Consider the following 17,092-nt stretch of genomic DNA (forward strand, 5'->3'; position numbering starts at 1 on the left):
TCCCCATCTGCACTGTTGCATTTCATTTAAAAGATACAAAATCTATGTTTGCACGGTATCTAGCACAATGGCGCTCTGAGCTTGACCTTTGGTTATTAATGAAAACATTAAATTATTATGAACACTTTCGAAATATTTTCTATCTTCACTGCTTTATTTGCATCTAAATTCAGTAATGTTTAACTATGTAAACTCTGGTGTTGTTTCCTGTGGATGAACAGCAACCACGAGATACTGTATATGGGTGTCCTGGGAAAAGAAATTCAGTACTTCCAACTAAAAATGCAGTAACAGTTTGCATCATAAGTGTTTTATTTTCTGTACACCAGAGCTCAGAAGCTTGGTATTCTACTTACATCATTATACTTTTAAAAAAAATGATAATTTCAAATTGTTGGCACTGACTGAAAAATTCTATTGAAGGAAGAAAATGAAGGGTGGGTGTTTGTTTTTTGCGCTGGCATACACTGTGGACAATAACAAATCACGGATTTTAAACGTTCATTTGGTGCAAAAGTCAGGATAAGGTCTCTGACAACTATCATTCTTTTATTAAACATATTTTACTGAGCATTAAACACTGCTGTTTATGTAGGCACAGAAATAAGAATAACACCACAAAATCAAAATGATAAAGTGCAGACCTATACTGAGAAGCAGGCCTGGTAAGTCAGTCTACTCCTACGTGATGTGGGGGAGGGTGGGAAGGAACTGCCATTACGAGAGCAAGTATACCGTAAATTATGTTGTGAGTTAACAGAACTATACAATGTTTCCCACAAGGATTAAAGCATTTAAATCCCATGTGTTTTTGTTGTGATAGATGTAAGTTAGACTTAAACTTATACAGTGGCTTACTTAAGAGTAAGCAAATTGAAGGGTTGTGCTGATTAGAACACAACTTTTAACATGAGTTTCTTCCTTCATGCTGATTAGGTATTTTTTGTTAGATAATTGCAGAGCTAAATATTTAAACTGGTTTTCAATCAGTCAAAATTTTCCCTTATCACGTTGCTGACGCTAACACTGCGAACAATTTATTTTGCTCTTCAGTCAGTGTCTTTCCAGAAGTGCCATATAATTCTTAACTTATGTATAGATATGGCCATTATATTTCAGACTAAAACTTCTACATTAAAAAAACCCAGTTACTGCAGCCATGATCAAGCATGTGAGAAAAAGGGACAGGAGCAGAGAAGCTGGGTTAAAGTCCCACCCCTACTTTTTTTTTTTTTTTTTTTTTTTTTTTTTAAAAGGTCCTGGTCTGGCCAGATCCCATTCCTATGTTGAAGTCTTTCTCTAAGCAACATGGCCCCACTGATAAAACCACCAATATCTCTTAACTTCAGTAAATGTCCTCCTATTTTTATCTCATAAGGGCAGTTTTCTGCAGTTATTACTGAGATGAAATATAATTTTTTAGGGTTTACACCCCCCCTTAAAAGGCAGAAAATGAGGGAAAATAACTAATTAGCTACAACATGATTTTTTTAGTAAACAATATAATATAACGTGCAATAGTGCAATTTCTCCCTTGCTGCTTCAACAATGCAAGTCTTAATATAGAGTCCATTGATTTGTACATAGCTTTTCACATTTAGTTGCGTGTTTGTCGGGGGTTACTGTTCTTGCCAGGCTTTTGAGCAGAATCACTTTGTCCAGGCTCATTTCTGCCCTTTCCAGGGTGACGGAGTTTCTGATCCCAGCGCTGTACAATGTAAGCAAACAAAACTAATAAATGGAAGAAAAAAATTAACAAAGCTACAACTGCATGTGTTTCAAAATACCTCAAACGCAGATATTTTTACAAAACTAGTTCGCAAATTACACTCAAATGCTGCAAAGCAATATTTCTAAAAGATGCTGTTACTCCCACCAGAAGAGAAAATGCCAGAGACTTTATAAAATAATCGTGAATGTGTGACTTACAGATTATGAGCAGAAGTAAGAGTTCTGCCCCAGAGTGCAGAGCATAGTGACAGGAATGTGGCTATCTAAATGTGTAACTAAATATTACAGTAACAAATCACAGGGTAAAGCAGGTCCTTGTTCTCATGGTCTAGTGACCATATTTCTTAAACCTTTATTTCTTTAACTGTTTTTTGGTAGGGATGTGCCCGTATGAGGCTCAAACACTAGCTACTTACTAAGGCCATGATTCTGCAAGATTTGCACAAACCCTGTTTGCTTCAGCAGGGCTCTGTGTGGAGGCAGTAGTCAACCTACATGACTAAGCCTGGAGGATGAGGATCCAATCCTAAGAGGTGTTGAGCCCTCTCAACTCTCAGTGAAATAGTTGGAAGTTGAGGGCACTCAGCACCTCACAGGATCATGCCTTCAAATGCATAGCATGTTATTTACACAGTCAGGGGATGAGTGACATTACACACACAGACCTAAGTTATGAATGCCAGGGTAGATGATGGTCAAAACACAGACTTTGAAAAAAGTTATTTTACCAAAATGAATTATTTAAAATGTTAATGCATTTTTCTTTCAATGAAAACAGGCTTGGTTGCGCCCTCTCCGCAAGATTAGAACTAAACGTTCCCCTCCGCATGCTTGCAACCCAACCACTGCAGTGCTGAGAATCAGAAAGTGACTATAGACAATACTAAAACTGTGTCCATGTCAAAGCTGAAAGAAATACAAGTAGTAATCAAACACCACTGTGAAAAGCACATTAGATTTTAATAGCCTATCTTTACTTATGCAACCAGCTTCATCAAACTCAAAGCCCTGCCAAGAACAAAATTATGCATGTAATTTATTTGCGTGGTTATTGTCCTCAGGTGTTACTAGAAACATAAGTAAGGATCTTTTTCAGTTCTTAAGGGTTTATTGAACTAGTACGTTTTTGGTTGTTTTGTTTTTAACAACTTGACAGTGCCCTTTTAAGCAAGAACTGTTGGCTGCCTAAGAGATCATATTAACACCATGAAAATGAATGATCAGACACCATGCTACAATGACAAGCAGAAACGTGGCTTACGCTTTATTTAATTTAATTCATTTATTTATTTTAAATGTAAGTAAAGGCACCTGTGGTCCTTTTTAGAAAACCAGGATAGAAAAACAGTCAAGTGATTCATAGAGCAGAGCTGGCACGAAGGAACTGTGTGTAATAGATGGTGTAATAAATGGTAGTGAAATACCAGGGCTGTAACAGTTGCCGGTAACTGAAGTTACACTAGTAGCAGGAAACCAGAACTAAAGTGGTACCAGAGAACAACATGAATTATCACATGTTCCATGGCACTGGCATTGAGGAGGTTCTACCAGATAAGATAGGTCACCCAGTCTAATAAAAGAATATGGATAACAACTAGACATAGAAGAATTTCAATTTGTATAAAAAAAAAAAGGATTTTCTCTGCAGTGATCACTAAAACTTGAAGAAAATGAGGGGAAAGAGACGGACAACACATGCAAAAAGATGTGGGGAACCTTATTTATGTCAAATCAACACATTGGAGAAATTGTTTTTAAAATAAATGCTTTCCATGTAAAATGATGTTCTTTGTAATGCTGCCAAGGTCACTAAAACCATTTGAGGGTGTCAGATACGTAAAATAAAGCTTAGGTGCCAAAGGCTGTGTGGCTGTCTAGCTTACCCAATCAATCATTCCAGGAATTACAAGATATTAGGGTGGAACATATATCCTTTTTGTGTCTGCTCCACTTCCTCCCTACTTCTCTATTTTCTTTCAGATAGGAACTCCTGTACTTGTATTCCTCCCTCGCATATGTCAAATGTTTCCTTTAGATGAAGAGCTAAGTCTCAGAGCGAGACCAAGTCTGCACAACTTAGATGAGAACTGTATTTAAACATTTAAAATTTGAGATGCACAAGTTTGTAAATGAGATAATAAGGCTTGTGAAACCACGTTCTGCCCTTGACTGTGTGTAGACGGTTCCCACTAAACTGAATAAAAGCTGCATGTATGCACCTAAATGCAGAATTTGGCTGTAGAGCTTAATCCAGCTCCTGCTGATTGAAATAAATGATTCAGGTTTTAATCGCTGCTAAACTTGTATAAATCTGGATTAACTCCACTGATTTCAGTTATGTTACTCCAGATTTACCCTTGTGTAATGGAATCAGAATCTGACACGTTAACTTTCATGGGTGAGAATTGGGCCTCATATATTTATATGGGAATAGATTGCCAGCTCTCTGTGGAGAAAGAGGTGGTTAGGGACTATTTAGAAAAGCTGGACGTGCACAAGTCCATGGGGCCGGACAAGTTGCATCCGAGAGTGCTAAAGGAATTGGTGGCTGTGATTGCAGAGCCATTGGCCATTATCTTTGAAAACTCGTGGTGAATGGGGGAAGTCCCGGATGACTGGAAAAAGGCTAATGTAGTGCCAATCTTTAAAAAAGGGAAGGAGGAGGATCCTGGGAACTACAGGCCAGTCAGCCTCACCTTAGTCCCCGGAAAAATCATGCAGCAGGTCCTCAAAGAATCAATCCTGAAGCACTTACATGAGAGGAAAGTGATCAGGAACAGTCAGCATGGATTCACCAAGGGAAGGTCATGCCTGACTAATCTAATCGCCTTCTATGATGAGATTACTGGTTCTGTGGATGAAGGGAAAGCAGTGGATGTGTTGTTTCTTGACTTTAGCAAAGCTTTTGACACGGTCTCCCACAGTATTCTTGTCAGCAAGTTAAAGAAGTATGGGCTGGATGAATGCGCTATAAGGTGGGTAGAAAGTTGGCTAGATTGCCAGGCTCAACGGGTAGTGATCAATGGCTCCATGTCTAGTTGGCAGCCGGTGTCAAGTGGAGTGCCCCAGGGGTCGGTCCTGGGGCCGGTTTTGTTCAATATCTTCATAAATGATCTGGAGGATGGTGTGGATTGCACTCTCAGCAAATTTGCGGATGACACTAAACTGGGAGGAGTGGTAGATATGCTGGAGGGCAGGGATAGGATACAGAGGGACCTAGACAAATTGGAGGATTGGGCCAAAAGAAATCTGATGAGGTTCAATAAGGATAAGTGCAGGGTCCTGCACTTAGGATGGAAGAACCCAATGCACAGCTACAGACTAGGGACCGAATGGCTAGGCAGCAGTTCTGCGGAAAAGGACCTAGGGGTGACAGTGGACGAGAAGCTTGATATGAGTCAGCAGTGTGCCCTTGTTGCCAAGAAGGCCAATGGCATTTTGGGATGTATAAGTAGGGGCATAGCGAGCAGATCGAGGGACGTGATCATCTCCCTCTATTCGACATTGGTGAGGCCTCATCTGGAGTACTGTGTCCAGTTTTGGGCCCCGCACTACAAGGATGTGGATAAATTGGAGAGAGTCCAGCGAAGGGCAACAAAAATGATTAGGGGTCTGGAACACATGACTTATGAGGAGAGGCTGAGGGAACTGGGATTGTTTAGTCTGCAGAAGAGAAGAATGAGGGGGGATTTGATAGCTGCTTTCAATTACCTGAGAGGTGGTTCCAGAGAGGATGGTTCTAGACTATTCTCAGTGGTAGAAGAGGACAGGACAAGGAGTAATGGTCTCAAGTTGCAGTGGGGGAGGTTTAGGTTGGATATTAGGAAAAACTTTTTCACTAGTAGGGTGGTGAAACCCTGGAATGCGTTACCTAGGGAGGTGGTAGAATCTCCTTTCTTAGAAGTTTTTAAGGTCAGGCTTGACAAAGCCCTGGCTGGGATGATTTAATTGGGGATTGGTCCTGCTTTGAGCAGTGGGTTGGACTAGATGACCTCCTGAGGTCCCTTCCAACCCTGATATTCTATGATTTCCTCTCTTTTTTTCTTAAAGGTGAGATACAAACAGTTTTCAATGTTAATTGTTACTAAGATTGTGAAACATTGTCTTACCTTTACTTTTTTACCAAGACGATCCTTCCATTTCTCAGCTATGGAGCCTTCTACCAAGAGTAACCTACACATTTCAGATAAGCCAGTTATTTTATTATCAAGGAATGTGTATGCTGTACGTAGCAATATACACAACGCTAATGGGATCTGCTCAAGGGGAGAAGAGAGAGAGAGAGAGAACCTCATGGCATTCAGTAGTGACAAGTCCAAAAGTCAAAAGCATTGCTCACGAGTTCTGAAGAAAATTCTGCCCAATTTTCTTCAGAGGGAACAATGGTGGCTTCAAAATGAGGTGGTGGGCGAATAGAGCAGGGAAAGTAATTCTCTAAAGGACACTAAAGAATAAATTACCTGGAGCGTTCCTCATCTTCATAGCCCATTATAATGTATTCTTCATTGGCATTGAGCGGTGGGCATAGACAGCCAGAGTTTGTGTAAAGGTTAACAGTGTCCTTAGGAATATTCACCAAGGAAGACTTTAGTATCTCCTTTACTTCAACTACTGCGGTGACATCATGACATTTAGTCTTCACCTCCTTCACTTTAGCCCGAATGACTGGGGGAAAAGTACAGAGTATAGTTAACAGCAGCAAATAATGTAGGTCACCCCCATGCCATCCTTTGTGAGCTGGGGGATTAGTCTTTTGTGTGCTCCTTTATCAAAAGCTCAACTGAACTCCATCTAGATTTTGCCCAGAGATTCCCTTCTTCCCCCTATTTCTTCACTTTCTCTTCTACCAAGAGTAACATGTACATTTCAAGTAGGCAAGATATATAATAGCAATGTAGGTGCTCTGTGCAGGGAATAATTTATCAATGGGCCTTTCACCTTACTTTCTCTGGGATATATTTTTTTTTAGTTTTTTTCTTTTATTCCCTCTGTGTTTTAAACATGTAGTTCATATTTCCTATTATTTCCTCCTCGCTCATACATCTTATTTAGGTCCAGTACAGACTCTTAATTTGTCATCCACAGCCTTTCACAAAATGGAAAATATACTTGAAAGCTTTATTGTATCATTATCCCTATTGGATGACAGGGCCTTCCCTTTTCTCTTCTTCCTCCAGTGACCCAGCACCAATCTGCTCTGTTTTCCATGAACTCCAATGCTCCTGATCTTGACCTGATGACCTGTCTAATTGTTTCTTCTCTGATCCTATTATTCTCCCATGAACTGCATACTAGGGAAAGTTGCCTTCCAAGGGCAGCAATTTTTTCAGGTCTCTCATGGTGACCAATGAGCTGACACCGCATGCAAATCCAGAGGTCATATTCAAGGGAGTACTACATCTTGCACTGTTTTCAAATCATAGATTCTTCCTCCATTTTACATCCAAATTCCTCAGATTCTTAATCTCTTATAACTAGTGCAAAGAAAAAAAAGGAAAAATGGAAGAGATGTAATGAAAAAGAGAAAATCCATTAATCCATCCCCACTCCCCCCCCCACACACACACACTTTTCCACCCACAGCCATGCTCAGCATTGTCTCAGCTAAGTTAAACACAACTGTTCAACAGCTCACAGGTTTTATACAGAATAAAAATTTTACCCAAACTAATCCACTTTCTTAAAACCTCTTAAGACTTTCCCACAAAAACCTACTTTGCTTTGGCACTCTTTCTAATGTGTTCCCAGAGGTCTTTACGTTCTAAAGAAAGAGAGGAATGGTATAACAGAATATAAAGAGAGCCTGTGGTAAGTCATCTTAATTCTCTCCAAAATTCCCCCAAGCTTGTTTAGCCTAACCAAAAGAAGAGGGGAGATAGGATTGCTCTCTATAAATATATCAGAGGGATAAATACCAGGGGGAGAGAGGAATTATTGCAGCTCAGTACCAATGTGGACACAAGAACAAATGGATATAAACTGACCATCAGGAAGTTTAGACTTGAAATTAGACGAAGATTTTTAACTATCAGAGGAGTGAAGTTCTGGAATAGCCTTCCAAGGGAAGCAGTGGGGGCAAAAGACCTATCTGGCTTCAAGATTAAACTCGATAAGTTTATGGAGGAGATGGTATGATGAGATAACATGCTTTTGGCAATTAATTGATCTTTAACTATTCACGGTAAATAGGTCCAATGGCCTGTGATGGGATGTTACATGGGGTGGGATCTGAGTTACTACAGAGAATTCTTTCCTGGGTATCTGGCTGGTGAATCTTGATCTTGCCCACATGCTCAGGGTTCAGCTGATTGCCATATTTGGGGTCGGGAAGGAATTTTCCTCCAGGGCAGATTGGAAGAGGCCCTGGGGGGGTTTCGCCTTCCTCTGCAGCATGGGGCACGGGTCACTTGCTGGAGGATTGTCTGCACCTTGAAGTCTTTAAACCATGATTTGGGGACTTCAATAGCTCAGACATAGGTGAGAAGTTTATCGCAGGAGTGGGTGGGTGAGATTCTGTGGCCTGCGTTGTGCAGAAGGTCGGACTAGATGACCATAATGGTCCCTTCTGACCTTAATATCTATGAGTTTATGGCTGTAGCACGAGCAGTGAATCTCTGCCATAATCCACTGGAGAATACTCACACCACAACCACCCCTACATATAAAACAGCTAAATGAGTCAGAAAATCATAACCTTGCTGCTTTTCACTGAATATGAGAGTTATTAATATCATTTAGTAGGATTTATTTTATTACAGACTTAGTGGATACCATTTGTATACATATGTACTTAAAAAGCTTGGTTTAACAATAAAATTGTCTTCACTATGTCCTGGTCATGTAAACCCTTTTTCATGAATTCAGTGAAACTAATAGTAGCTACTCCCATGAGTAAGGGGTTGCAGGTCAACATGTTAAGACCTCAAGGGCCCAATTCTGCATTTCTGACTCCTATATGTAATCCTTACTTATGCAAGAAATCTTGTTGACTTCATCAGGTTTATTTGTGTAAGAAAGATTTGTCTGAATAAAGGCTGCAGAACTGGACCCAGGGGATGCCTGAAGAATAGGGAAATCTGGACAGCTCAGGACATAGTTTGGACATCAGGGGGGTCGCACAGGTGTTACTGACAGCATAACTTGGCCTGACGGAGCCTCATTACTGGCAATGATGCAGGGGAAGGAAAGAATCTAACTTCAGTGTCAGATCCCAGGATGAGTTTGCGGGGTTGATAGTAAAAACATCTTTTTGTTTGTAAACTGAGCAAGTTTGAGCTAGAAATCAGAGATAGATCAAAGATAGAATCCCACAATGTCATTTTTATCCCATCACTTTTAAGACTAAAAACACTTTTCAATGCATAAACACCGAGTATTCTCCTGGAGCCAATGAAGTGGCACATCTCATACCAACTGGGATTTAGAGTGAAAAACAGCAACATTATACAATGAAACACACTGGGCTTGCATGTTAATGTTTAAATATTGTTTAAAAAAAACTGTTCACAGAACATTTTAATCTCAAAAGCTACAAATATTATGATGTCCTATTAAAATACTAACCCACCCTTGCCTCATCCTTCCATGAGTGAATCAAGTTTTGAACTTAGAAATTTTTTTTACTTCATGTTGTCTTTTTGTAGTTACTGCTAATGAATGAACTCAAAACAATCAATCAATCTGACCAGCTTTCCTAGTGCAAATGAGCATGAACTGATTACATGCTTAGGCCATAGCCCATTATTGTGGAATTTTTTTCCTGTCACATTACTAAATTTAGAGTTCCTGGAAAAACTTAATGTATTCCTTTAAAGGTTTGATATCTAGCCATGCAGCTGTCCTTACCATAGTTATAATTGTTCCGAAGATAGGTCTTCTGGGTAGCTTTAATAGGCTTGCATTTGCAACGCTCTGCAAAACAGAAAACCTTTGCTTTAGAAGAACAAGGCATTGACTCAAAGACAAACTCTCCCATCCCCCCAAAATTGCCTTTAAAAACACTGAAACAGAGATTGATAGCAATCAGATGGCAAAAAATAATTTATTTATATATTCAGGTTCTGTTAAAAACATAGGGGGTATTATTAAACTCCTCTGCACAAAAACATAGTGAAACTGAGCATCCCATTGCTGATTTGAGGATATTTATAAAAAGGTCAGTGTGTCCTGCAGGAAATTCTGATGTTTTAATGTTTGTTTTCATCCCAAATCTGAACAAATAGTTGAAATAGCAACACTCTTAGGAAAGAAAATATCTAAAAAATTGGAAATGGCAAAATGTTTTGTTCTGAGCCTGTTCAATGTTAAACAGTATTTTCCTATTGTGGCACATTGCCTCATGGAAACTGTAGTTCAGGAGTCAGATGACCACATTCTCCCCTATGGGCCAGACTCCCTGGCCAAACTACATCTCCCATGATGCATCTGCAATCATGGGACTTCCATGATGCGCCAGTCAGAGAGAAGACTGTATTGCATCATGGGAGATGATGTCTAGTGAGGGAGCCTAGCCCATAGAAGAGAATGGGGGCTGGAACTACACTAGGGAATGCACCACACTAGGGAAATGCAATTTAATGTTGAACTGACTTGAAACTATACATTTCAGCCAGTTCAACAAACCAACTCAAATAAGATATTTCATTTTGATTTTCTCAACAGAAAACTGAAAACTTTTGCAGAAACTGCATTTCCCCTCAAGAAATCATTTTGATGGAAAATTCCCAACCAGCTATCAATCACAGAATAAATTCTGTTTTCAGTTATACTACATCAAACCCAGAATAACTGCACCAGCAAAACTGAGGGCAGGCTGTAGACTCCCTATGGCAGCTCTACAGCGTGAAAACACAAGCACATTTGTTACAGGGACATTACAGCTTTAAACCCAGGGGCTGATGGGATTTGTAATCTCCAGACCAGGCACATGATTAAGAAATGTCAGGTGACTTAGTGTCATGTGACTTTCTAGTGGCTACTGTGTAAAGGAATGCTTCTGGCACCGTCTTGTGAAGGTTGGTTCTGTGGCCATATGAGATGAGGCCTAGAAGATATCCAGGAAGGCTACCCAGGGGAATAGTCAGTCTTCTCACCTACCATCTTGCTGAAAGGTCTTGTCTGGATGTTGCAAGTGTCTTGTATTATGTTAATCCTGGTTTGGAATCTCCTTTAAATTAATAAAGCCAGCACTGAAGAAATGACCTTGGACTGAACTATCAATTGGGCTTTATTTTACCTTCCTTAGTTGACACGTCTGCCCACTCACTGGCCTACACACTCTACAAAGGACTGAACTAGGATCCAGCCGGAGATTTTGACTAGTGCTCAGACAATTCTAATCACTGAAATTTTTGCATTTGATCTTTTTATTCTAACATGTACTAAAAAGAATCCTCTCAATAGGTGCCCTAAAGAAATATATGGCTAAAATATAATCAATCTCCCTGGCCATCCCACGCCAGAAAGGCAAAACAAAGAGCAAATTAAGGTGCTGATCCAGCAAATCTTACTCATATGGATCAGACAGACATAACATTTTGTATGTATATACTATAAATATTGGTATGAACAAGGTAATCAGCTTTGTTTGGATACTCTTCCATTTATAATCTGTATTTTAATTGTCTCAATATGGTCATGATACCTAATATGAGTTTTTGACACTGACTTTTGTGAGAGTCCTATGTTTCTACTTCATTCAGGGAAAGAATAAACAAAGACTCTTGTAAGTAAATTAACACTTGAAAATTGCATGAATTATAATAAATAATCGTGGAGTGCTAACTATAACTGAAATAACTGTTCATGGGCTTGGGATGGGAGATGTGAGGAGACATTTTTTTTGGCAAGAACCCTGGGGAAGGGCTCTTTGTAATCACTCCCCTCTCTAGATAACCAGCATAGAAGACGGTATCATTCAGCTCATAGAGAATATGCAGAACCCTGTAAACAATAATGAATATGTGGCCACATAATTGCCCTTCTATCTGAATTTTCTACACAACTGTGCTCTAGAATCTAAGCTTTCATTAACACAGTGAGGTTACTAGCCCTTCCAGTTGCAAAGATAATTCAAAATATAAACCCATGTAGCGGTGTCTGCATGAGGTTGCAGACAGCTGGAAACAATAATACAAGTGGGTACACTTCATTCATGTCAAATAAGTTGCTAACTCAGTCTGGAGCCTTTACTCATAATGTTGCTATCCGAAGAGGTAACTACTGATCATTTTAACAGAAAAAAATCAAGCTACTTCATTATTTTGGATGTAATGGAAGTTATTGAGACTTGGTAGAGTGGAACAGCTGATTACAGTTGGCATTTGCTGGGGTAAGTGAGAGAAATTTAACCCTTCCCCACAAATTACAGTACTGTCTAGAGCCATACTCAGAGCCAGCTCCCTGCTGGGACCCCCCATCCAGCCTCTTCTCTGCTGTGCCCAATAGAGCATTTCCCCCATTATGTTTGCTAAGCACACAGCATTCTACTTCTATTCAGAAATACATAAAGAACATCCTACAAAGTAACAATTGCATCAGTACTCTTACTAGAAACATCATGTTCCAGAAATAGGCATATCCTGTTAGTGATCTGTTTTGCTGTTCTAGCTGAAGCAGCATATAATTCAGAACAGATTAGTGGTCAAATTAGGAACAGAACCCAGGTGCCTTGACTCTCACACTCATGCTTTAAACATCTGACACTGCCTCCCAAGTCAGGTATGCATGCTTCAATATTAAAAACAGTAAAACCCAATACAGCTGATTTATATAAACTGAAGATCTAAAACAGTGCCCATTTCAGATATTTCAGTATAATCTGAAAAGAACAGTTCAAAAAAATAAACTTGTATTTTTGTGCTTTGAAAAAATTAGGAAGTTATTGTGTTATTTATTGGGGTTCTCAGTTTATCATTTACTTTGGCTTCAATGTATCCTTATAGTTAAAAAGAGAAAACAGTGTATACAGGAAAAAAGTACATTTCAAAGGAAGAGAATAATGTTTCTCTTGAATTTCAAAATACATTCTCAGAAATCTATCTATCTATCTATCTATCTATCTATATGGAGAGAAAGAGAGAAAAATATGCTACAGAGTTGAGCTTTTCTATGTGACTGTTTTAAAATAATAAGGCAGAAAAGGGAAGTAATTTTTGTCTTTCATTAAGCCTATATGAATTCATGTACATTTAGGCCAAATTACGGCTCATTTTGTAAACTGCCTCAAAACAGGTGCTCATAAAGGGGCCAGTTCTGTAACCCTTACTCATGTTAGTTTCACATTTCAAATTCAAACAGAGTCAGACCTGTATCCAGGAGAGTTACCTTAACAACACACAATGTCAATCCCTTAAAATTCCCCTTCTCTGCAGAACTTTATTCCACCACACTAGCAAAACACAAAATGATTGAAATTGACAGCAATGTTACCTATGGGTTAACACTCCTAAAACAATAAATCTCAGAAACTGCTTTAATCCAAGGAAAATATTTTACTGTAATTGTCCTAGAATATAATCAATGGGCTTCTCCCTGATCCCACTGAATGATACTATCTAATAACACTTATCAGCACTTTCTCTGTGTGTGTGTGTGTGTATACACAAAAAGACTTGATTGATTGATTGGATGTCTCTTGCAGGGATGAACCTATGTGAGGAACAGTCAAAGGCATGCATATACATACACGCACAAACCCCGGAGGAGAACTTAATAGAATGATGCTATTGAAAGGCATAATGTCTCTTAGATTCTAGGAGATCACGGAGGGAAACACCCCTTTCTACACATGTGTAACTGGAAAAGATAGGTTTCAGAGTAGCAGCCGGGTTAGTCTGTATCCGCAAAAAGAAAAGGAGGACTTGTGGCACCTCAGAGAGTAACCAATTTATCTGAGCATAAGCTTTCGTGAGCTACAGCTCACTTCATCGGATGCATGCAGTGGAAAATACCGTAGGGAGATTTTATATACACAGAGAACATGAAACAATGGATGTTACCATACACACTGTAATGAGAAGGATCAGGTAAGGTGAGGAGCTATTACCAGCAGGAGAGAGGGGGGAAAAAGAACCCAAAACCTTTTGTAGTGATAATCAAGGTGGGCCATTTCCAGCAGTTGACAAGAACGTGTGAGGAACAGTAGGGGGGGAAATAAACATGGGGAAACAGTTTTACTTTGTGTAATGACACATCCACTCTCAGTCTTTATTCAAGCTTAAGTTAATGGTGTCCAGTTTGCAAATTAATTCCAATTCAGCAGTCTCTCGTTGGAGTCTGGTTTTGAAGATTTTTTGTTGAAGAATTGCCACTTTTAGGTCTGTAATCAAGTGACCAGAGAGATTGAAGTCTTCTCTGACTGGTTTCTGAATGTTATAATTCTTGACGTCTGATTTGTGTCCATTTATTCTTTTATGTAGAGACTGTCCAGTTTGGCCAATGTAGATAATTATCCCCCTGGCCCAGCCATCTTGTTGTGCAGGAATATGGGACATGACCCTGCCCACACACTACCTAGCCATTCTACTCTGGAGCTGCTAGAGCTACTGACGGGGCCGCTGCCTACCTTCCTTCTAACATCTAGAGCACTGGGAACCAAATGGCAGCTAGACCCCTAACTCCACTGGGAATGCAATGAAACATTCAATTTTTAAGAAAGAAGTCAGTGGGAGTTAGGGGCCTATGTGCCATGTGCGCCTTTGAAAATGTTCCTCTACAAATATATAGGGGCTCTTAAAAATATATAAAATATGTTGCTCCCATAAAACCTGGTTGTGTTACTGATCAATATAAGTACTCAAAGCTGGCAAATGTTTCACTGAAATAATAATAAAATCTGGAGAAACTTCTAAGCAACTTTAAGAGCATCTTATGAAATAGACAAGAATGTAGTTTCTCGCCAAGGAAGGAAAAAAATTATTTATATGCAGAGTTGGAGGCAAGACTTTGCCAATTGACTTTGCCAGGGATAAGAGCTGCTTTGAGTAGATTTAACACACTGACATTACTTACAGGCAACAATACACACAACTATTTGCAGTATCCTTTAGAAATCATACAGCATGTCCAGCCCTGATTTTTTTAACACACTTCATTGTAATACTACTTACAAAGGGTCTATTTACAATGGAGAAAGGACAAAGGCTGTTTTACTGAACATATAAACAAAACATATATTAAAAAATAATGCTCCTTTCTGGTGGGATTAAATTGTGTTTGTCAATTGAAAAAAATGTGCTATATTGAGACTCAAAATGTGATTCTACACTAAAAAAGTGTCTGTAAAAATATTCAGCTTATTCTTCAGAGCTGCTCCCTGGGTGTTTTCACAATCGTATCTGCTTTCTTTAGTAATATATATTTTTACTGCTTTTCACTCCTATTAGTCTAACAGAGCCAACACAGCTAAAATAATTTAAGCTGGACTCTTGTTGTGATGTGGCAAGAAAAAATAAACTGTTTAAATTCCAAGCAGTTAAGTCTGGGTGACCACAATGAAGACAATGGGATTGGCACTGAAGCAATTTTTGGCCAGCAAAATATTTCATTACTGATGGTGCAACATGACAAGGAAAGTAGACAGCTTGACCTTCAGATCCCACAAGTTTGCAAGACTCATTATTTTAAAACAATCTTTTTACTTATAAACTGATAAGCTGGTATGAAAATCAGTGAAAGACAACAAACATGCATCCTATTATGTTCTTTTAACAGTAATTGTTAAGCGCAGAACTTCATTTAGACTATGCAAAGATCATTTTTGCTTGGTTTAGAGTTAAGTGAAAAAATTTTTACATTTGGGCACCTACAGTTATTCACTTAAATCCAGATTTAGGTGCTTAAAGCAGCCTGATTATCACTGAGAATTGTGGTTATATAGCACCTCTTACAAAAATGCAGTTAGTAACTTAAATGTGGATTTAGATGCCTAACTTTAGGTACCCAAGTCTGAACCTTTTGACCCATGTGATTTGACCAGCAGCCAATAACAAGTTATTGGCACAAATGGTAATAGAATCCAGGAGCTCTGATTGCCATTTCCCAGCTCTAATTCTCAGGCAATACTTAGATATCATATCTATCCATATGGGGCAATTCAATTTTCTTTTTTCTTTTATTACCTAAGAATAGCGGTCAACTCGAAGGGATCAGTTCTGACACACAAACAAGACAATGAGAGGCTCAGCGGAGTGAAAATTCATGGATTCATAGTGTGAAATCCTGATCTTATTGAAATCAATGGGAGGTTTTCTCTTGACTTCAGTGGGGTCAATATTTCACCAAGAGGTTTTAAGGCCAAAAGGGACCGTTACGATCAGCTCATTTGACCTCCAGAGTGATGTCAGAAATGGTGGTTGCTGGTAGATTTAATTAAACTTAATAGAAGAAAATTACACAGGAATATTATTTGCAGCAATTTGTAATGTATTTTGCTGTAAAGTAAAACAAAACAAATTTTCCTTTCCTTTCTTAACAAAGCCCAAACAGGCTACTTAAGATTAACTCCATTTGACTGAAATGAATAAATCACTTAATAATATAAGATACATTAAAACAACAAGAACAACTTATTTTTAGATCTTTGCTACAACTCTAGAAATTTCTGAAGCAAAGGAAAAAATTAAAGGCTACACTATTTTTACAGCTTCATTTCCTGTTTTCCTTACAACTAACATAGACTCATGGATTCTAATGTCAGAAGGGACCATCATGATCATCTAGTCTGACCTCCATGTACCCATGACTAATGCAAACAACAGTTTACTCAGGTACATGCTTTATATACTCTACAAAAAAATTCTATCATTTTGCTTTACAGTTTAAAGGTCTGAAAAGAGAGACTGCTGCCATTTCAAGAGAGTGCTATATACACGGGCCTGATTCACCACTGTTTCACTCCAGTAAATTAATAGAGGTCCGCCAACATAAAAATGGTCACAGTAGTAAATGGACCCTACATTATACAAAGAAGTATCAGAGTAACTTGTAAGGAATCTGATTCATGAGGGATTTGCATGCTGAACAATGCACACTAACATATGTGGCACTGTTGATTTTTCTTTCGAATGCTAAAATGTAAAGAGAAGTGTTGTCCATTGCGTTAGCATGCTGTAATGTAATATGTGATTCACCTGTTACTTTGAATTACTGGGCTGAACAAACGTTCTTCTGCACAATGAATTTCCAGCTTGTGTGAAAAAATAATTAGAAGGAAGATGACTTCCAGAGCAGCAAACCAAATCATATTTCTATAGTATGGAATAACAAAATGAAAGTGGAAAGCACAATAGGGGATGAATCCTAACAGACAAGAGCTCCCCTGAAATCAGTAAAGTCCTTTTGACTTGAAGGAAGTTTTGCC

At 38.8% G+C, this 17,092-nt stretch overlaps 1 protein-coding gene across 2 annotated transcripts in view; it reads right to left on the reverse strand.

Annotated features, from left to right (window-relative positions):
• Positions 1 to 294: 294 nt before the first annotated feature.
• The window catches only part of FRZB (frizzled related protein), a 33,490-nt gene continuing 16,692 nt past the window's right edge, over positions 295 to 17,092 (reverse strand). For both annotated transcript variants that reach the window (XM_048869938.2, XM_075118000.1), the window contains 4 exons: positions 9,577 to 9,642; positions 6,192 to 6,396; positions 5,841 to 5,904; positions 295 to 1,708 (listed from right to left, as the gene is read on the reverse strand). In XM_048869938.2, coding sequence (XP_048725895.1) covers positions 1,598 to 1,708; positions 5,841 to 5,904; positions 6,192 to 6,396; positions 9,577 to 9,642 — 446 coding nt within the window. In that variant the 3' untranslated portion in view covers positions 295 to 1,597. The remainder of the gene's footprint in view (positions 1,709 to 5,840; positions 5,905 to 6,191; positions 6,397 to 9,576; positions 9,643 to 17,092) is intronic.

This window comes from Caretta caretta, chromosome 11 (genome assembly GCF_965140235.1).
Source record: "Caretta caretta isolate rCarCar2 chromosome 11, rCarCar1.hap1, whole genome shotgun sequence".
NCBI lineage: Eukaryota > Metazoa > Chordata > Testudines > Cheloniidae > Caretta > Caretta caretta.